Raw genomic sequence first — 22680 nt, forward strand, 5'->3', positions numbered from 1 at the left:
AACAGTTCTAATGATGTTAGAACTGTTATGCAAGGAGTCAGGTCATAGCAGCTGACTGCCATCCACACACCATGTAAAATTTTCGTACGTAGTCTTTGAATAGTTTGTTGGATGATACATCCAAGGGCTGTATACAAGGTGTAAGACCATCAGGAACAATGACCACATCGGTCTTCATATCAGAAAGATTTTTACTATTTCTTCTATAACAACATTCACTATATATTTCTTAGTTTTAAACTTTTTTTGTCTGCGAGGTATTTGCGAAACTTTTTAATATCTTTTTTTCTTAAAGTAAAATCAGAGGTGCGAGATATATGTGAGAACGAATTATATTCAAGTAAATACGGTAGTTTGCTGAAGTTAAGCATCTGTAATATGATTTGCAATAAAGAACAAAACTTGATTCTTCTAAAATCTCTTAAATAATTTTCTCTCTTTCTGTGTAGGAGAAATTGAACTTCAGGAAGAAACTGTAGAAACTCTGTTATCTACAGCTAGTCTGTTACAATTAGCTGAAGTAGTAACTGCATGCTGTAGTTTTTTAATGTGCCGATTACATCCATCGAATTGTATAGGCATTTGTTTATTTTCGGAGTCCCAGGGGTGCATAGAGCTTTATCGTGTATCCCATAGTTATATAATGGTGAGTGTTTTTTCATTTTATTTTCTCATTCTTTTCTTAAAAAGTATATTTCTGTTTAAAATTAAAAAATTAATTTTTTGATTAGGATAATAATGAAGTTACTTTTCTTTATATATTATATATATACATATATAATATGTATATATATATATACACACCAACTATCAAAAATGTTTTTTGCTATCTTTGCTTGAGTTTTCAATCTAAGCAATGATCCTCATAGGAATCCAGTGTAAATTGAGAACTGTGTTCAGATACATAAATTTATTGTAGAAGATGAAATTTTATTTAGTCAATAAAAAATAAAGTTTCACTTTTTGATTGATGGATATCACCAGAACAGAAACTTATGAACTTCAAATGGAGGTGGAGAATCCTTCTCAAGCTCCATTTCAGTATTTGCTACTATCATCTTTCTAAATAAGTTACTGCTTATAGTACAGGGATTCTCATGCTGGACAGCAGATCCCTGTACAATAAGCAGAACTTATTTAGAAAGATGATAGTAGCAAATATTCAAATGGAGGTGGAGAAGGATTCCATCTGTACAGCAGTTGAACATGGATCAGTCATGCATCAACCTCTACTTGGTGCATAGTGGGTAACGCCAAATAGTCTACAGCAAAGATGGCGGTAAACCTCCCCTCTAGGGCTCCCAGAGCCAAAAAAGCAAGAAGGGTTTATTTCATCCTACCAGACAAATATAATGCTTACTTCAGATATACCAACTCAAAATGCTGGCAAAGGTTGGTCGATTGGTAGAGCCTCTATTACTAATGGCTCAGTTAAGTAAGTTTGAGCGAGGTTAGTATTTGGAAGGGGTCCAATCGTTTGATGCTGTTGGCACACTCTCCCTCGATGAGTCTTTGGACTCCCTGGAGGTGTCTAATAATAAAATAAAATAAATAAAAAATATTGAAGGCTTGAGTTGAGCAAAAAGTGAATTTCTATCTAAAATTCTATTATCCCACTCAGCGGATATTTTAGCTATTCAAGAAAACCACACTGAAAATGCTGAACAATTGCAGTATAAAGGAAAAATCAAGGATTCAGATTAATTGCTTCAGTTAATCATCCTAAATATGAAATTACAACCTATGTAAAAGAAGATATCGAGAGGTGTAAACTCATGACAACGAGTAACAACAACAGCATATTCTCATCAACTATCCAAATAGTTCATGAACATCTATAAACCCCCTCTAATCAGTTTACAACATCCATGTATGATGTTGTAAACAGCCAATTATAATCATTATAATTAGATAAATTATAACCACATAAATTGTGGTTATAATATAATGAAAATGACAGTAATGGTGAAAAGCTGGTGGAATGGATGAAAGACCAGGACTTTAAGTTATTATACGATGCTAACGATAACGGTACGTTTTTTTTTTTTTTTTTTTTTCTCCTAGTTAGATGACATAGAGCAGTGGTTTTTAACCTTTTAGTAGTCATGTCTTCCTAGTTTGTACTAACATAATAATAATTAAACTTTTTTTTAAAATGGTGGTTTTACTTACTGATTAAAATGAAAAAAAAAAAATCAGAAAATAGAAATCAACTTTACTTAAATGCATTTTAATAAGACCTCTGTTGTTGAATGCTCTCTACTAATTTATCTGTTCTTGCTTCAGTTGTGTTTCTCACGTTTTAATATTTACCATCGTGGAAAATCCCTTTTCACACAAATATCTTTTCTTCTTCCTCCTAACATGACTTTAGACCAGATGCCTGTTCCGATCTCATGCCATTTCTTTCTTGGTCTTCCAATTCTTCTTTTTCCACTTATTTTATATCTGAATAATAATTTTGGTAGTCTGCTGTTGTCCATTCAATTTAAATGTTCTATCCTTGCACCCTGTTGGGTATCTACTTGGATGCTGAACGAACGAGGATGGGCTGGCAATTTGGGATTTAGCCGACCAAATTGTATTCTTATTGGTTAAACCAAAATAAAAAAAAAAATGATGGTACAACATGACAAAATTTCATGCCGGCTGGGGCGTCGCCCGGTTAAACAAGGCTCCCGTTGTTTTCGCTAGGGAACCAGGGTGAACAGCGAAAAGTCAGCTACTGGAACAAATCTGAAAACAAACCCCAACTCAACATCACCAGAGTTAAAGATCGGTACTATCAACGTAAGAAGCCTGAATGGCAAAGAAATGGAGCTAGCTGAGGAATTAGATAAGTACCAGATCGACATAATAGGGGTGACTGAAACAAAAAAGACCAAAACTGGTGAGATCTTTCTGAGCAATAAATACAAAATGTTATTTTCAGGCAATGACAATCAAGGAAAAGAAGGAGTAGCCATAGTATTCAGCACAAAATACGAGGCTAATCTTCTTGAATGGCAGTCAGTCTCAAGTAGAGTAATGTGGGCAAATATGAGAATGGGGAATTGGACAATGAGACTTATTTGTGCCTATGGTCCCACAAAAGGTTCTACTAAGGTAGAAGTGGAGGAATTTTTTAAGGCTTTAAAAAACCAACTGACACAATGAAAAAGGAAAAGTTGATTGTTGTTGGGGATCTAAATAGCAGAGTAGGAAGTGATTGTGAGACATACAAAAATATTTTGGGAAAATTTGGAGAAAAGAGCAAAGCTAATAATAATGGCAAATATCTGTTGGATTTCTGCTCAGGACATGGACTGGTTATTACTAATACCATGTTCCAACATAAAAATGTGCACAAATTCACATGGAGAGAAGAGGCAAGGAATAAGAAAAGTCTCACTGACTATGTTATTGTTGAAAGTGATGTTTTCTCCATGGTGCAGGACACCAGAGTGTACAGAGGATTTGAAATTGAAAGTGATCACTATCTAGTCTTGAGCAAGATAAAATTGAATTTCATATTGAAAAGAATAACATGTAAGAAAGTTTCAAAGCGAATAAAAGTTGAGCAGCTCTCAGATGTGAACTGTAGACTAAAATACACAAAGATTATTGAAGAAAAAATGAAAGAGTTTGAGAACAGGAACCAAACCTCGGAGATTCAGTGGCAAGCCTTGAAGAAAACTCTCATTGATTCAGTTACAGAGGCATGTGGTGAGGTTGTCTGCAAGGATAGAAAAATCAGAACTCCATGGTGGACACAGAAAGTTAAAGAGGCAGTGAAGGAAAAGAAGACAGCATATCAAAAGTTCCTAGCAAATAAGTCAGCTTTTGCCATTAGAGAATAGAATACAGAGACAAATGTAAGAAAGCGAAACACTGTGTACAACTATCTAAACAAAAGTCATAGGAGGACTTTGGCAAGAACATAGAAAATAAATATCAAGAAGGTGGTAAGATATTCTGGAGGTTGTTGAAGAAGCTTAGAAATGGAGGAAAGAGTGCTGTAAAAGGAGTTAGATGATAAAGGTGACATTAAACCAGGAGAAAAAGATATCTCTGAAGTATGGAGTAATTACTTTGAAAAACTGCTAAATGAAATAAGCAGTGATGACAGCACAGTGGTAAAAAACACTAACCAGGCATGCAGTCAGGAATACATATCCGTACTTGAAGTAGAAAAAGCCATCAAAGGCCTGAAATGTGGAAAGGCAGCAGGAGTAGATGATATTCAACCAGAAATGAATGCTGAAGTATGGTAGTATAAAAGTCTTACAATGGCTGCACTGCATAGTTCAGAAAGCCTGGACAGAGGGACGAATTCCCGATGATTGGAGTAGAGCTCTCATAATACCCATATATAAAAAGGGAAATAAAACTAAATGTGAGAATTACAGAGGTATTTCCCTACTGTGTGTTCCAGGCAAGATCTATGCAAGTATACTTGAGAAACGTTTAAGAAGAATTGTGGAAGAAAATCTTGGTGAAGAACAAGCTGGATTCAGGCCAAATAGAGGCTATCAGGATCAGATCTTCACTTTACGACAAATAGTCGAGAAAGCATGTGAATATAACAAAGATCTGTATTTAAGTTTTGTCTTTTTGGAAAAGGCATATGATAAGGTGCTAAGAGAGAAGCTATTCAATATGCTACAGTTATATGGTGTCAATGGGGCATTATATCAAGCAATACTTAATCTTTATTTGAATTGCAAGTCAACAGTTAGAATTGAAGGAAGTACAGGAAGATGGTTTAATGTTAAATCTGGTGTGAGACAAGGCTGTACGTTATCCCCTCTGTTATTCATTATCTATATGGATCACATTATGAAGGAAAGTGGTATTAAACCTGATATCAAAATTGGAGATGTTAATGTCAGCTCTTTGCTTTATGTGGATGATGTTATACTTCTAAATATTTGTCTTTATTTGAGTTGTAAGTCAACAGTTAGAATTGAAGGAAGTACAGGAAGATGGTTAAATGTTAAATCTGGTGTGAGACAAGGATGTACATTATCCCCTCTGTTATTCATTACTATATGGATCACATTATGAAGGAAAGTGGTATTGAATATGATATCAAAATTGGAGCTGTTAATGTCAGCTCTTTACTTTATGTGGATGATGTTATACTTCTAAATAAATCTACTACAAGTCTGCAAGATTCTCTGACTAAATTGAATAACTGTTGTAATAGATATGGTATGAAGGTCAGCAATAAAAAGACAAAGACAATGAAAATAGGCAGAATCATTGAAAATGTCAACTGTGTTGTGAATGGAGAACCTGTGGAACAGTAAAACATTTCAGATACTTAGGCATGATTTTTAGTGAAGATGGTAAATTAAATATAGAAATAGACAACAGAATCAACAAAGCTGGTATGCTGAGAAGTCAATTGAATAAATTCATATGGCATAAGAGAGAAATTAGTCGGAACACTAAATTAGCTGTATTCAAGACAGTTTTCAAACCAGTTTTAACTTATGGATCTGAGAGCTGTCAGAAGTAAAACACTTGACCAAAGACTGGAGACCGCAGATATGAGAGTCCTGAGAAATATTAGAGGCATGAACAGTTGGCATCAATGGCAATATCATATTAAAAATGAGAATATTAGGAAAGAACTTGACATTGTCAGCATTCAGGAATGCGTTAGCAGAGCTAATCTCAGGTTGTATGGTCACTTAAACAGAATGGGCGAAGAAAGATTAACAAAACAAGTGTTCTCTGCCAGGTTGGCAGGAAAACAACCCAGGGGAAGACCAAGATATAGGTGGATTAGTACAGTACAAAGTGCCTTAGACGATAGAAATACAAGATCTGATAATGTTGTATTCTTGACAAGTAAGAGACTGATCTGGAGGAAAATTGTAGATAGGAAGTTAGTAATGATGTAATTTTTTTCATGTAGTACTATCATATTCCTGTACATCCCCTTGAGGGTACATGGCAGGAATTTGATGATGATGATCCATTTTTGTTTATACTCTCTTATGCAGTAATTAATTAGTTTTTTATATTCAGGGATTGTAAAATTTCTTCATTTGTTTTAATGTCCCACTTGGTATGTCTAGATATTTTTCCAAGAAGCCGTTTGAATTGGTTTTTGATCTTTCCTTTTTATGTTCCATGTTTCACTTCCATATAGTAAAGTTGACAAGACATGATGTAGTTTGATTCTAGCACGTTTTTGTACTAGAGGGATAGCTTAAATATATTATTTATTATGCCATTTACTTTGACAAAGTTTGATATTTTAGTGTCTATGTCTTTTCTTCATATGATAAATTACATTGTCTTCTGTTCTTTGTCTTCTTTGGCATTCAACAACCGACGTCTGTCCACTGTTTTGACTGCTGTTTAATGGTGAATGCAAGTCTCACCACAGTAATAAATCGACGCACAAAATCGGTTTTATTCTTGTTAAAATGCTCGAAGCACTGTTCAGAGATTTTCATGTGAGTGCATCTTTGATCTGCTGTGAGCAAGCATGGCAACCTATCTTGTGCCAAGCTTTATGTTTGCAATTCTTCATGCAATATATATCTTACACGTTCTTTTGAAATGCCTATAATCTCAGCAATTTCACGCACTTTGACTCGCTAGTCATCCAATACCATATCGTGCACTTGACCAATGATTTCTGGAGTTGTTACACTTTGTGGACGTCCTTCATGCAAATCACCTTCAAGGCTGGTATGGCCACATTTAAACTCGGCAGCATATTTTGTAATTGTCGAAAACAAAGGGGAAGAGTGCCCATAAACTTTTATGAACTTCGAATGAATTTCTTTGGGCGTTAAACTTTCTTTTACAAAGAATTTTATAACCACCCAATACTCAATTTTATCCATTTCAAGGGATACAGACAACACTTTTGTTTCAGACAGCTGTATAAAACAAACTACTTAATAGAATGACTTGCAATTTCACATAGATGCTTACGACAGATGTACCAACTTGGAAAAAAAAATCTTGTAGATAGTGTTGCCATCTGTGGTTGAGGCCAAGAACTTTTCAGACCATCCTCGTATTTGCAAGTAATTCAAAATGTCACCCACACAATCTTAATAATGGACTCCCTCAAGGCTCTGTACTATCACCGTTATTGTTCAGTTTATATATTTATGATTTCCATCAATCTAGTTCAAGGAAATTTGTTTATGCAGGTGATTTTGCAATAATCATACAAAGCACTAAGTTTAATGAAGCTGAAGAAATAATTACAAATGATTTGAAAATTCTGGACTCATATTTCAAACAGTAACATCTAAACCCAGGCCTATCAAAAATTGAAGTGTGTACCCATCTTAACCCTTTAACTGCTGACTTTATATTCTACTGACATTGTCCCATGTGCTGAATTAATTTTGCAAAAAATTTATAAATAAAATCAATTAAAATTCTTACTGAAGTAAGGTCCTGATAGCATCATACATTCTTGATATACACTTGTTCACTCATAAAAATGGCAATAATAGTGTTTTATAAAATTTGCATAATCAAGGGATGTCCACTTGATTATGCAAATTACACACATTAATTTATGTAGAATCACCAGGATCTTCTTCATCTGAAGTACACAATTCACTAACTCGGACAATTCGTCTTCCGACTCATTTGTTGTTAACAATTCATCAATTTGATCATCAGTAAGATAACGCAGATAAATAAGATAGATGCCATATTGTGACATCCTGGAAATCCCCACAGTCACGTGGTTTATGCATCGTGCTGCATATTATTATTATTCATGATACCTCCAAGGAGTTTGAAGACTCATCGCTGGAGGACACCTACTGTACACCTCTCAGTCTCCACCCAAATCTCTACTACCAATCATCCACATTAATGCCATCTACCGCCCCTCTACCACAACTCGTATTTTTTGTCTGTAAATTGTGTGTGTGTTCTGAAAGGCTGATTTGTCTGTATGCAGGCTGAAAAACCCAAGTTTCTGGGAGAAAAAACCCTGCTACCTCCGTATGAGATCAGCTAACTCACCTTCGATTGAAAAAGTCCATATATAAAGATTCCTCCTGTCATGAAGAGAATCGAACTTAGGCCTTTTCCAATCAAAAGGCGTAATGTACCGTCGTTCTTCCAGTTGCGCTGCGGAGGCACTTAATATGATTAGTTGCACCAGTTCAAATTTTTCTCTTTAGATTTCATACAAGGACCAGAAACCCAAGTCAAATAAACTTCAATTGGTTGGCAATAGATGGAGGAACCTACCCGCAAAGTTTGAATATCTTATGATGATTCTTTCCATACTAAAATATTGTCTGAATATGGGAGGCTCGCCAACCATTCAAATCGAGTTAACTCAATCATAGCAAGGTCGCCATTTTTTTACGCTCTCGAGTTAACTTGACCATAGCAGTTAAAGGGTTAATAATCATCAGGTTAATTTCAACTGTACTGTCTTCTTCACAACTTTAATAGTTCACCTAAATATTTAGGTGTTATCCTAGATAGAACACTCACCTTTAAAGAACACCTAGTGAAAGTAGCTCAGAAAATAAAAACTCATAATAACATAATTCAGAAGCTGGCTGGTTCAACTTGGGGTGTAGATGCTGAAGCCTTATGTCTATCAGCTTTGGCCTTGGTTTATTGAACTGCAGAGTACTGCTCCCCCCAGTATGGCTCAACAGTGTTCATACTTCTAAGGTGGACATCTAACTTAATCAAACTATTAGAATAATAACAGGAACTATAAGATCTACATCAAATTATTGGCTCCTTGTCATCAGTAACATTGCGCCTCCTAATTTATGCAGAAAAGCAGCTCTTGCTAAATTATGGACAAATTTAACCAACAATGTTAATCTACCTATCCATGAAGATATGCAAAATCCCCTTCAAGAAGACTAAAATCAAGAAATCCTAGTTTGGGAACAGCAAAGGAATTAATAGGTGAATCTTTCAACTTGACTGATATATGGAAAGATGCCAACACTATAACAATCCCAGATTAGCTATATCAGACCCTACATCTAAACTACCCACATTTAGACTACCACATCATCTTTGGACAACCTTAAACCACATTAGAACTGGTCATGGTAGATGTAAACACAATCTACATAAATGGAAATGTACCAATTCTCCTGCTTGTGACTGTGGTTATCACTCTCAAACTATTGACCATATTTTACTGGACTGCCCAATACATGCTTTTGAGAGCACTGTGCAAGATATGCATAATGTTACAATGGAAGCTATAAACTGGCTTGAAAAATTGAAAATTGCTTTGTAAAACTCTCCTTTATGTGACATTTCAATGTCATACATCTGTTACATTGGTGTGTTATGTTTCTCGCTGTATTTTACCATCCTTTGATAAATAAATAAATAGGATATAGGAGAAATCTATTCCTAAGTAGGACATTGCAAGAAAAAAAGCTGGTCTTGTGGATAGACTGAAAGGAAATCAGGTTAATATTCCTGAACCTGGAGCCCTTCTGGCCTTCAGAGATGTCTACAGTCATCCTCAATAGATTTGACTCTCTGGAATTGGTTTGTCTGGGGGATTGAAACAGCTATCATAGTTATTCTTGAATTCAATCACACTGCTTGCACATGCCACATACAGTGGCAATCCATTCCAATCACACAACACCTTATGAGAGAAAAATCTAGCCCTCACTCCCTTCTTAGCAGCAATCCTTCTCTGCTTTCAAGGATGCCCTATTGTCCTTTCCCTACTCTTCATAAAATGAAAAATTCCATCAACTGAAATCCTGTATGACCCTTTCAGAAGTTTGTAAGTCTCAATCATATCACCCCTCTTTCTCCTGTTTACTAGTGTCTGCAGTCTACAAATTCTCAATCTGTCTTGATAATCAGTATTCCACAAACCTCATATCATTTTTAATACTCCTTTGCATTCTATCAATTGTATTAGAATCACCACAGAAACCAGATCTGACCTGCACGCAGTAGTAAGTGAGGCCTTATCAAGGTCTTGTAAAGAGGCAAAATGACTTCCTTATCTTTACATGTCAAGGTTCATTTCAGCTTCCATATTTAAGAGTTTCCGGTACTCATCTGGTATTCAGATGAACCAGTTGAGCTTTTTTAATGGGTGTCCTCTCCATGAGTTGATATGTACTCCACTGTTCTTGTCACTTCTTTACTTCAACTTTTATCTCTCCTTTATCATGTATGATTCCTTTTACGTTACTACAATAGTAACTCTTTCCTCTTTTTTTTTAAGCTTTTTTTTATAGCCTCAAGAACATTTTCTTTCTTTGCTTTCCACTTTCGTGTTTATGTTTAACATTCTAACCAAATACATCCAATAATTTTTGCTTAGCTACTTTCACACATAGCATAGTAGGTATCTACTTGCTTATTTTCTTGGTCTTCTTGACATGCTTTATTCTTTTCTAGTACTACCTACCTCTTTGATTTCTGGAGTCCATCATGAAGTTTGCATTTTTCTATCGTTAACATTTTCACCATTAATATTTCCAGATTAGTTGGGAGATGAATTTCATTGCCTGGTGTGAGACCTGATTATTGGAGGCCTGAAGTGGCTTGAAAAAGTTCCATGTTTGGTCTGTAGAGCAGGGTTTCTAGATTATGTAAAAAATAAAAAGCATAAAATCAATCTTCTTCTTCTTAATATGGATTTTAGGCCAGGAGGCCTGTTCCGGTCTCATGCCATCACTTCCTTGGTCTTCCAATTTTTCTTTTTCCACTTATTTTATATCTGTATAATATTTTCGGTATTCTGCTGTTGTCCGTTCGATTTAAATGTTCTATCCATTTTTGTTTATACTGTCTTATGCAGTACTTAATTGTTTTTTTTTATATTCAGGGATTGTAAAATTTCTTTCATTTGTTTTATGGTCCCACTTGGTTATGAACAGATGTTTTTCTGAGAAATTTCATTTCAGCTGTTTGAATCCGTATTTCATCTTTCCTTTTTATGGTCCATGTTTTGCTTCCTTATATAGAGTTGGTTTTGACAAGACATTATGTAATCTCTTTCTAGTGTGTTTTTGTACTTGGGATGGCTTAAATATATTATTTATTATGCCATTTACTTTCACAAAGTTTGATATTTTAGTGTCTATGTCTTTTTCTTCATATGATAAATCACATCCCAAGTATTTGAAAGTATTGTCTATCACTATTTTACTTCTTATTGGGCTTTCTCCTTTGATGTCATTATTTTTGTTTTTTCTTTAGATATTGTCATATTATATTGTTTTAAGATATCATTTAATGATTTTAATGATCTTTGTAAATGATCTTCTGATGTAGCTTATTTTATCATATGCAAATAGTAGTGTATCTGTCTTCATTTGTGGAGTTATTTGTATATCAAATAGGTTATACTGTTTCTAGATTGTTATAATTTTATATTGAAAAGAAGAAGTGAGAGGGTACATCCTCATCATACTCCACTTGATATATCTTTCCATTCTGAGATGTGTTCTAATTTAACTGCTATTTTATTTCCTGTATATATTTCTTGAATGAATTGTAAGAGTTGGTTTGGTATATTTAAATTAGTTAATATTTTAAACAATTTTTGTCTACTAATTTTGTCAAAGGCTTTTCATAATCAATAAAGGCCACGTGTGCTTCTTTTTGATCTCTTCTCTTTTCTATTAATAATTTTAGAGTAAAAATTGGATCTAGGCTGGATCAGCTTATTTGGAAATGGTTTTGTCCTTCTAGTAGTTTGTCCTTTACAAATACAGTTTAGTTTCTCTTTTAATATTCCTGCATATATTTTATATCTTGTATTTAGCAGACTAATTCCCCTATAGTTAGTATACAATCAAGTTTATTTCCTTTTTTTATAAATTGGGATAACCAGTGCTTTTTTCCAGACATCCAAACCATATTAAAAAATTTCCGCAGTCTTTCATTAAATTTTTCACTTGCATTTTTATATGGTTCTATATTTATATTGTCTTCTCCTGGTGTTTTCCTATTTTTCATCTTCTTTAATGTATTTTTCAGTTCTAACATTGTGATGTGTTCTGTTAGATCATTCTTTGTTTTATAAAATTTTATTTCATCGTTCTCATCTGTCCAGAGATTTTGGAAATAGGTCACCCATTTTTCTAAATCTATTGTTTGTATTTTTATCTTTTCTTTTATTTCTTTATTCATGTATTTTATTACTTTATAGGTTTTGGGTTGTGGCTTAAATAAATCTTTTTCTAGTTCTGTTATGAAATTGTTCCATCTCCCTCTCTCTCTATGTTTTTTCTGTGTATTTCTTATTTTGCAATTCACTGTTTCTTTTATACTCTATTTCTGCTTCTATAGTTTTGGAATTAAGCCATTTCTGGTAACTGTTCTTTTTTGTTTTTATTATATTTTCTATTTCTTTGTTCCAGTCTCATAGTCCTCTTTTTCTAATCCATTTGCAGTTTATTCCAAAGCTTTCTGTTGCTGCTTTTGTGAGAATCTGTTTCAAATTTTCTGCATTCCTCTTCTTTGTCACTTGATTCATGTGTAGTTTCTGTTTTTAAGTTTGTGCATTTTTGGTTTTGTTGTCTAACATGGGGATCCTGTAGTGCAGAAATTTTGTAACTCAGTCGATAAGAATTTTCAATTTTATGTATTTTTAGCAACTTTGGTTTAAATTGTATTTTTTCTGATTACCATATAATGATCAGAGTTTAATTCAAAGCCTCGATATGCTCTTACGTCTAAAATTAACTCTGCTAATTTAAAATTTGTGATAATGTGGTCAATTGCTGATTTGCATCCTCTGGCTGACCAAGTATATTTATGTATTTCCTTGTGTTTAAACACCAAATTCATTATTCTCACATTATTATAAATGACAAAATCTTGTAGTCTGTGACCATTTTGATTACACCTATCTTCGCCAAATTTATCTATATTTGTTTTGTATTTTTTGTTTCCTATTCTGGCATTTAAATCTCCTGCTAGTAGTAAATAGTTTTGTTTGTTTTATGTATGGCAGTCTGTAATTTTTTTATAAAATATATTACTGTCTTCTTCTTTTCTCTCCTCTGGTACATATGCACCAGTTATTGTTATGTGACCTCTTAATGTCTTGAGTCTAATTTCTATTTGTCTTTCATTCAAATAGTTATAATATACAATATTGTTCTTTAGAGATTTATGTATCATAATCATTATACCTGCTTTTGCTCTTTCTTTTTTTTTTTTATCCCACTGTAGATTTGTATATAGTTGTTTGTTTCTTTTATACCTTTTTGTTTTTCTTTGTTTCTGTTGCTATACATATCTTTATGTTAGCTTGGTTTAGTTGTTTATCAAGTTCCTCTTCTTTGTATGCGATGCTTCTCACATTCCATGTTAGAATCTTCATTGTGTGTTCCTTTTTCCATTTTCATTTACCTTTTCCTGATAATCTGTCCAGTTTTTCTTTGGATAATACTCGAAAGTATATTGAATTTTCCCAGGACAGGTTACTAGCCTGTCGCTGGGTAAGTCCAGTGGTAGGGTTGCCACCTAATGCCTCTAGGACAAGCATTTACTCTGTTAGGATGTTAGGGTTATACACCCCTACTTGGTCATTAGTGCCTTATTTGTACTTTTAGACCAAGATGGACCATCCAAGGTACAAGAGTACTATAGCTTTGCAATGAGTCTTTTGTGGGTGGAAACCACATAAAATATATATATATCATCATCAGATAGGCTATAAATAAAAAAGTTGATTGGAATAGAGCTCTAATAGTGCTCATCTATAAAAAAAGGAATAAAGCAGAATGTGAGAACTATAGAGGAATTTCTCTACTAAGTGTTTCAGGTGCGATTTATGCAAACATATACTTGCAAAGAGGTTGAGAAAGAAAAATCTGGAGAAGAACAAACTGGATTTTGACCAAATAGAGGTTGTCAGGATCAGATTTTTACTTTACAACAAGTAGTTGAAAAATCATGGGAATGTGACAAGGATCTGCACTTAAGTTTTGTAGGTCTGGAAAGGGCATAGGAAAAGCTGCCCAGAGAAAACATTTTCAAAACACTACAGATATACTGAGTAAATGGAACATTATACAGAGCAATACATAGTCTATATTTAAGTTGTCACTCAGCTGTTAGAGTTTGAGGAAATGCAGGAAGATGTAAAATCAGGAGAATCAGAAGTAAGACTGATATTAGAATTGGAGATGTCAAACTTAGCTCTTTGCTTTATGCAGATGATGTATTCCTAAACACATTTAGTGCAAATCTGTAGGATTTCTCTAACTAAATTGAATAACAGCTGTAAATAATTTGGCACGAAAATCAGCAATGAAAAGACCAAACTGTGAAAATAGGCAGAAACATAGAAAACTTCAGCTGCATTCTGAATGGAGAAGCTATTTAGGTGCAGTTTTCAGTGAAGATGGCAAGTTAAATCTGGAAATAGACAACGGAATAAACAAAGCTGGTATGGTGGGTAGCCAGCTGAATAAATTTCTATGGAATAAGAGAGAAATTAGCCAAAACACCAAACTAGCAATATACAAGACAGTGTTCAAACCAATTTATCTGAATGTTGGGTTAGAAATAAATCAAAGACTAGAGACTACAGATATGAGGGTTCTGAGAAAAATTAGAAGTTGAACCATTGTCATCAATGGCCAAATCATATTAAATATGAAGATATTAAAAAGGAATTTTGACATTGTTAACATTCAGGAATGTGTAAGCAGAGCTAATCTAAGGTAGTGACCATAATCAGAACAGGAGAGAAAAGGTTGGTATAACAGATGTTTGATGCTAAGATGGCAATCAAGAGATCTAAGAGATCTAGAGGAAGACCAAGCTCTAGGTGGGTTGATTCAACTAGAAGTGCCTTAGAAGCATAAAATGTTAGATATGACAGTATTGGAGTGCTGACAAGTAATAGTCTAATTTGGAGGAAAATTGTGGATAGGAGATTAATAATAATGCAAACTTAATCATGTAGTGCTGTCATAGTAGCCTGAGCATCTCTGGAGGGTACATATCAGGAAATTGATGATAGACCTTCCTGGCTGAATCATTATCTTAACTTCTGCCACTGAGTCTCCATGATTTGTTTCTTGTTTTCAAACTCTTTTATTTTTTTTCTGGAATAATATTATTTGTATATTTGAATATACAATTCTCCTCCGAAAGCTGCTCTTTTGATTCTTTTTAAAACTTTCTTAGCACGTTTTTTTCTGTCAGTAGGGTATTTAGTTTTATCCTACTCAAAACTAAATGATGATCACTTCATATTTCAGTTTAGTGTATTTTTTTAATTAAGTTGTTGGTTTTATTATGCAAATATACACCATGGGATCACAATCCACTAACTACTTTTCTTAGGTATTAGCGTCTTCTAGAAGTGATTTAATTTTTTCTATGTATTCTATAGAGTTCAGTACTACGATGTTTTTCTTTTTTTTTTCTCTTTTTTTTTTAATGTTTAAAGGCCCTTCGTTCTACTTTTGTAATATTATTAGTAGGAGGGAGGTTTTGCTCGTAGAAGTATGGGGGCTATTTGGATACGAAGAAAATCTGCAGCTTCTCTCGGAATTCTTTGAAAGTTTTTTTCTGCACTTGCCATAATATCTAATTTTAGAATCCTACTAGGAGAGATCACAAAATTGAAACCATGGGAAAGGAATCAGATAATGCTCTTGAAGACTTGTTAATAACTATTTCATTGAGTGGTAATCTGTCACTGTGGTTGATTTTTTTCTTTGATCTTTGATATAGCACAACATGCAAAAGCACTTAGTGTAGGCACTGATAGTATACTATTACAACAGTAGTTAATAGAGATAGTCGGGATATACAGTAACCTTAACCTGTAGAATTACAGTGTACCAATATACACATAATAGGGTAACTACTTTTATGTAGAATGGATTTAAAATTTATAATTGTTGAATTGTAACACCCAATTAATCTGCAAACTAGGATAATTGGGAGCTTACTTTTTTTACCACAATTTCAGCTTCTTTGAGCTATAAACTCACATAGAGAAATGGACTGACAAACAAGCTATGCTTTGCAAGGAACAGCATGGGTTTACTAAAGGGGAGTTGAGGCCAAATAGTGTTAGATTTAATCATAGTGTCAGGAGGATGGGTCTCAGTTAAGAATGTGACTACTTTGTCTCCGGTTGGTTATACTGATCATGCTGTACTGACCTGGGAAGTAGCCAACTATGTGGATGTTCCTAATTGGAACATCCACATAGCAGGAAATTATAACAACTCAGGAAAACCCTGTGTTCAGTCTCACATCAGTCTCATATGAACTACAAAGTAGGAATTTATAACAACTCAGGAGAAAACTATGTTCAGTCTCATATCAGTTACTGAATGGGAAAGATATCAGTGCATGGGAAACTTTGAAAAAGTGCTTAAATGAGATGGTGTAAAATCTCTCATGATGTGTAATTATGTAACTTATAATGTTTGCTTTTACATGTTTTTTAAGAGGAATGTACTTAGAGAAATGTTAATACTTAAATGAGCCTTTGTTAAAATAATGTGGTGCATAGCATCATCATGTAACACTGTTAACTCATGTCTAATCAGTAAGTCTAATTCTAAGAATAATGAAGAGTTCTAAGAATTGACATATATGGCATTTTCAAAAGATGTGTGAAGTATGTCATCATGTCCATATATGGAAAGTTTGAGAAACATGCATATGTGTACAATGGAAATCCAGACATTGAGAAGCAAGACTGAGAAGGAATGGGGTTTTAGAGTTCTCAACTTTCTCTTGCCTGGGTCCTCTGCCATGTGAAGTCAGTTGTCGGTAATCAAAAGAGAAGCATCATTTGTCTCAGGGTTCTCAACTTTATCTTACCTGGTTCCACTGCCATGTGAGGTCTACTGTCAGCAATCGAAAGAGAAGCATTGTATGTCTTCGGGTTTTCACCTTCTCTTACCTGGGTATGCCACAACGTGAAGTCTGCTGTTGGTAATCGAAAGAAAAGCGTCATTTGTCTTAGGGTTCTCAACCTTCTCTTACCTGGGTCTGCCATCAGTAATCTAAAGAGAAGTGTCGTAGGTTCTGAGTCTTCAACCTGGGTCTGCCACCACGTGAGGTCCGACATCAGGAATTGAATGGAAAGAGCTGTACATTGCTGCCATATTAAGGATCATCCTATAGGGCAGTGGTGTTCAACCTTTTTTACTACATGAGCTACTTTTCTATAAAAAGTTATTCGGCGATCTACTCTCTTATATAGATCACGTTACCCCAATCAGATATCTGATTAAACACAAAACAACTAAAAAAAAATACACAACTAAAAACTTTATTTGTGTATTTAAAAATTTATTTATCTTTTAATTATTTTAATACAACAAAAAAAAAATATATATATATATTGTAATAAAATATTTATTTCTCTATTTTGGAAAACTAAAGTAGAAAAAACAACAGATTGATTATAAACTCACAAGTTACAGGAAATGCTGGTTGATTAAAAAAAAAAAAAAAAAAAGTAATGTGAAATTTGGCATTGTTTGGACCTTGCAATATTTTCATAGTCAAGTTGATATGAAGAAGTGGCCAATCGCAGACAATCATCCAAATGATCATTTGTAATTTAGTTTCTTAATTGATTTTTTATGACGGTCATATTTGAAAAAGTGGATTCTGACAAGTATGTCGATCCGAAACACGACAGAATTTTTCGCGCAATATCAGTTAATGGGAATTTTTCATGTGCATACTTCCAAATGACTTCATTGTTTATTGATTTTAAATGTATAAAATCAATAAACAATGAAGATTCAGAATATTATCTTGAGATAATATTCTGAATGTTTATTATCTCAAGTTCTACTTCAGCTTGGTTTATATCAAACAGCCCACTAATTTTATTTGAAATTTCTGTGATGTTCAAGTTTTCTTGAAATGGATTATTGATAAAAGATACAATCATTTCAGTTTTATTAAAATCTTTAAATCTTGAATTTATTTCTTCCTCAACTAATTCTATTTCACGAATAAATTCTTTTAAATCATAGCGAAGCATTTCTTGATTTTATTAAAAATTTTTTAATAAATATGGGAGATGTCTAAATTCGTTGTCATTTTTATTTTTCTTTAATAAAAGTAAGTATTGTTGGAGAGTTTTTATTGAACTTAACATCTCAATTAAATTTTTATCTCTACCTTGTAACTCTAAATTTAAATTGCTTAATTTCGTACAGAAATCTGCAAAAACTGATAAGTGTAACAACCATCTTTTATCACTCAATTCTGGATAAATATCTCCTTTTTCATCAAGAAAAATTTTTATATCGTTAATTAATACAAGAAATCTTTCTAAAAATTGACTTCTGCTGAGCCACCGAACATTATTGTACAACAGAAGTTCCCTATCATTATCTGCCTGTAATTTAAATAACTGCCGTTGCAAGGCTTTTCCTCAAACAGAATTTACAATTTTAAATGTAATATTCAAAACATCTTTTGTGTTTAATCTTTTACTACACAGTACTTAAAAAAAAAAAAAAATCAGCTAACGCCTTTTTATTCCCGTATATACAGCGAGCAGGCGAGGCCGTTTTTAGCCCTATCTAACTTTTTGGACACTGAGAGGGCAGTTCAATCTCCACTGGTACCCAATCAGCGATAGCTGGCCCAAGGCTATCACTAATTAAGTGGCACGCAGCGAAGAGAGATGGCTCTACAGGTGCCGCCAACTCTTGGTCCCTAACCCTAACACTCGTATTTAATGTCTGAAATAATGTGAGTTCTATGGTCGATTTTCTTGAGTTTACGGGAGAAAAAAACCACTTACCCGTGCCAGAGATCGACTAACTCGGGAACCGTTCGAAAAAAGGCTTAGAAAAATTTCCTCTAGTCGCTGACTAGATTCGAAACGAAGTCTTTCTTCATGCAGCCAAGTGCCGTGGTGTGCAAACGCCGCATCCGTTGAGCTACACAGACTCTACTACACAGTACTTGTTGGTGAATAATACAGTGGTACGTTAAAAAAATATGGATATTTGTCATCGTTTTTACATAATGAAATGAAGCCTGATTTATTACCTATCGTTGCAGGAGCACCATCAGTAGTAATAGACACAACTTTAAAAAGTGGAAGTTTGTGTTGTTTCACAAATTCATCAAATGCTGAAAAAATGTCTTCTCCCCTAATCCTTCCCAATAAAGGTATAATTTTCAAAAGTTCTTCTTTACTTGAATAATCTTGAAATCCCATGCGAATAAATACCATTAACTGAGCAATATCAGTGAAGTCATTTGATTCATCAAATTGTGATGAAAACGCAACGCACTGGTGATTGTCTGACATTAACCTGGCCTGGAAACCTTTCTCTGGCAATCGGAACTCTTCCTTTTGGCAATTTGAAACCTTGTCTGCGGCATACAAATAGTCTCTCTCTCTAGCGACATCTCGAACTGAGAAGCTCCTTTCTGGAAGTGGGAGAAACTCCTCTCTCAAGCAACGTGGATCCAGGCAGTCTCTCTGACGGCAACTCTGGACCGGGCGGCCTCCTCTCTGACAGCAATTCTGGAACTGGGACCCCTTCTGCTTGCTTAAGTCCATTTTTTATTAGCCCTCCTCTGAGACTTCACATGAAGTTTGGCAACCCGCAAAGAATCGGTATGAGTCTTTCATCTTAAGTTTCAAGTTCGGCACGCCTTTTGTTCTCCTCCGCTTTCTTTTGATTGTAAGTTGCCGGCCATCGGAAAGTTGTTTGAACTCTTTCTGACTGACTTCAGAGATGTTTACACAACACCTGCAAGCCTTTCTCATACATACAAGTTTCAATCATTCTAATGCTGCAATGTACAGCTTTGGCGACAAAAATATTGCCTTTGTTTTTTAACACTGTAACATATTCTTATTAAAGCAGTATATACAGTTAGCTTCAAAAGAGTTATTTACAAAAACATCTAATACAAACTATACCGAGACAAACAAAGTTTATTTTTTTACAATATTCACATGGGACTTAACCTAAGTAAAAAGTCGATTTAATGTGCTTTGGAATATTTAATATTTAAGCTACCATCGAGTTTTTACACTTTGCTTATAATGGTATTCACTCGGCTCGCTGTTTGACTTCCACTGATCCAAATTAATTCATTTACCCAGACTTATCAGAAATTACTGATTTGACAATGTTAACGAAAAATAAATAAACAATAGCAATACACTTAAAGCAAATTAAAAATAATACAAAATAATGGTAAATAAAATATTATGTTTTCAGTTTTAATTAAATTTGTAATTAAGGAAGAATACACAAGAGATTGACCAAAAATCGCTCTGTGATTGACGGGGGGTTGAACACCCCTGCTATAGGGCATGGAATAATCGATGACACAGACAAAGAAGAAATTTGGTGGGAAATCAAGAATGAGCCAGCAGATAGAAAGAAAGACAAGAAGGAGCACTTACAGGTGAACAAAAGATTCATCAAAAAGGAGGTAGTGCTGAATGAGAATTGTAAGTAGTTATATATGTGATAATTTTGAACAAGAACGTACATCAGGTGTGTCAGTTAATGAGATAACATATATTGATATTGAATTAGGCTTACTGAAGGTATGCTTTATTGTGCGTTAATGTATATATGATGGTGGCACGAAAAGTTCTCGGCCTCGACCATAGATGGCAACACTATCAGCAAGATTTTTTTTTTCTAAGTTGGTACATCTGTCATAAGCATCCATGTGAAATTGTAAGTTATTCTATCAATTAGTTTGTTTTATACCGCTGTCTGAAGCAAAATTGTTGTCTGTATCCCTTGAAATGGATAAAATTGAGTATCGTGTGGTTGGTTTAATGCCAAAAGACATTCATTCATAGTTCATAAAAGTTTATGGGCACTACTCCTTCGTTTCCGACAATTAAGAAATGGGCTGCCGAGTTTAAACGCAGCCGTGCCAGCCTTGAAGATGATCCACGTGAAGGATGTCCAAAAAGTGTAACAACACCAGAAATCATTGATCAAGTGCACGATATGGTATTGGATGACTGGCGAGTCAAAATGCGTGAAATTGCTGAGACTATAGGCATTTCAAAATAACGTGTAGGATATATTTTGCATGAAGAATTGCAAATGAAAAAGCTTTGCGCAAAATGGGTGCCACGCTTGCTCACAGCAGATCAAAAACGCACTTGCATGAAAATCTCTGAACAGTGCTTGGATTGTTTTAACAAGAAAAAACGGATTTTGTGCATTGATTTGTTACTATGGATTAGACTTGGATTCACCATTACACACTAGAATCCAAACAGCAATCAAAACAGTGGACAGAAGCCAGTTGTTCGGTGCCAAAGAAGACAAAGTCGGTTCCATCAGCAGAAAAGGTCATGCCATCGCTGTTTTGAGATGCTAAAGGCACTTTGTTTATTAATTATCTTGAAAAGGGTAGAACAATAACCGGGAAATGTTATTCCGATCTTTTAACCTGACTAGTTGGAAAAATTCATGAAAAAAGCCCCAGTTTGCAGAAGAAAAAAAAATATCATCTTTCATCAGGACAATGCACCTGCCCACAAAGGTGTTTTGACAAAGGGAGAATTAACACTTTCATTGCCAAGCTGAAAATTGGAATTTCGTGTGGTGGCCAAATTTTTTTTATTTTTTTATTTAGTTAGCGACGTCCACGCGATAACGTGTGATCGGCCGTTTGGTGAGAACTCGCATCACACGATATCGCTTGATTGGCAATGAACATGTTAAGGGATCTGCATGATGAATTGTTGGAACATCCTCCCTATTCCCCAGATTTGGCTCCCTCTGACTTCTATCTCTTCCCAAAACTAGAACTCTTTCTCGCTGATCAGCGTGTTTCTTCAAATCAAGAGGTGATTGCAGCTCTAGAGGGGTATTTTACTTTTTTGGAAGTTTATTTTTCACTTGGTTAGACTATAATAAATTTAGTTTAATCCTTTATCCAAGTGTAAGCAAACAAAGTTTGCGCCTGAAAATATCTTCAGGACTGAGGTAAAGTAGTGCAACACCATAATAAGATTAGTTTAATCCTTTATCCAAGTGTGAGCAAACAAAGTTTGCACCTGAAAGTATCTTCAGGACTGGGTTAAGGTGGTACAACACCAGGGCAACTCGTTGCAAAGGTGGAGCAAGCTACCAACACGCCTATTTCAGTATCTCCTATAATGCAAAACACATCTCCTTGCGGATATGTCTAATGTTATGCATTAAGGCAAGGGCCACTACCCAGACTAGTTTCGACCTTTATTGAGGTCTCTTCAGTGGGAGCCAGGCCCAAGTAGAGATACCAGGCAGAAGCATTAGCATGTCATCTCTACCTATAGGAGTTGCCAAATGGTGTGCCACCCTAAGAGACCTCAATAAAGGTCGAAACTAGTCTGGGTAGTGGCCCTTCCCTTAATGCATAACATTAGACATATCCGCAAGGAGATGTGTTTTGCATTATAGGAGATACTGAGATAGGAGTGTTGGTAGCTTGCTCCACCTTTGCAACGAGTTGCCCTGGTGTTGTACCACCTTAACCCAGTCCTGAAGATGCTTTCAGGTGCAAACTTTGTTTGCTCACACTTGGATAAAGGATTAAACTAATCTTATTATACTCTAACCAAGTGAAAAATAAACTTTCAATAGTGCAACACCAGGCAACTCCGAGCAAAGGTGGAACAACCTTTCATCACTCCTTGTCTTAGTATCTCCAATAATGCAAAGCATATCTCCTTGCAGACATGTA

The 22680-nt window shown here is 34.6% G+C and overlaps 1 protein-coding gene across 2 annotated transcripts in view; it reads left to right on the forward strand.

Moving 5' to 3' along the window:
• Nucleotides 1–22680, forward strand: part of LOC150107400 (kelch-like protein 5) — a 270095-nt gene that overhangs the window by 108381 nt on the left and 139034 nt on the right. For both annotated transcript variants that reach the window (XM_090391266.1, XM_090391267.1), the window contains one exon: nt 450–646. In XM_090391266.1, the coding sequence (XP_090247392.1) occupies nt 450–646 (197 nt within the window). The remainder of the gene's footprint in view (nt 1–449; nt 647–22680) is intronic.

This window comes from Typopeltis vanoorti, chromosome 4 (assembly GCF_054136105.1).
Source record: "Typopeltis vanoorti isolate ZY-2024b chromosome 4, IOZ_Tvanoo_1.0, whole genome shotgun sequence".
NCBI lineage: Eukaryota > Metazoa > Arthropoda > Arachnida > Uropygi > Thelyphonidae > Typopeltis > Typopeltis vanoorti.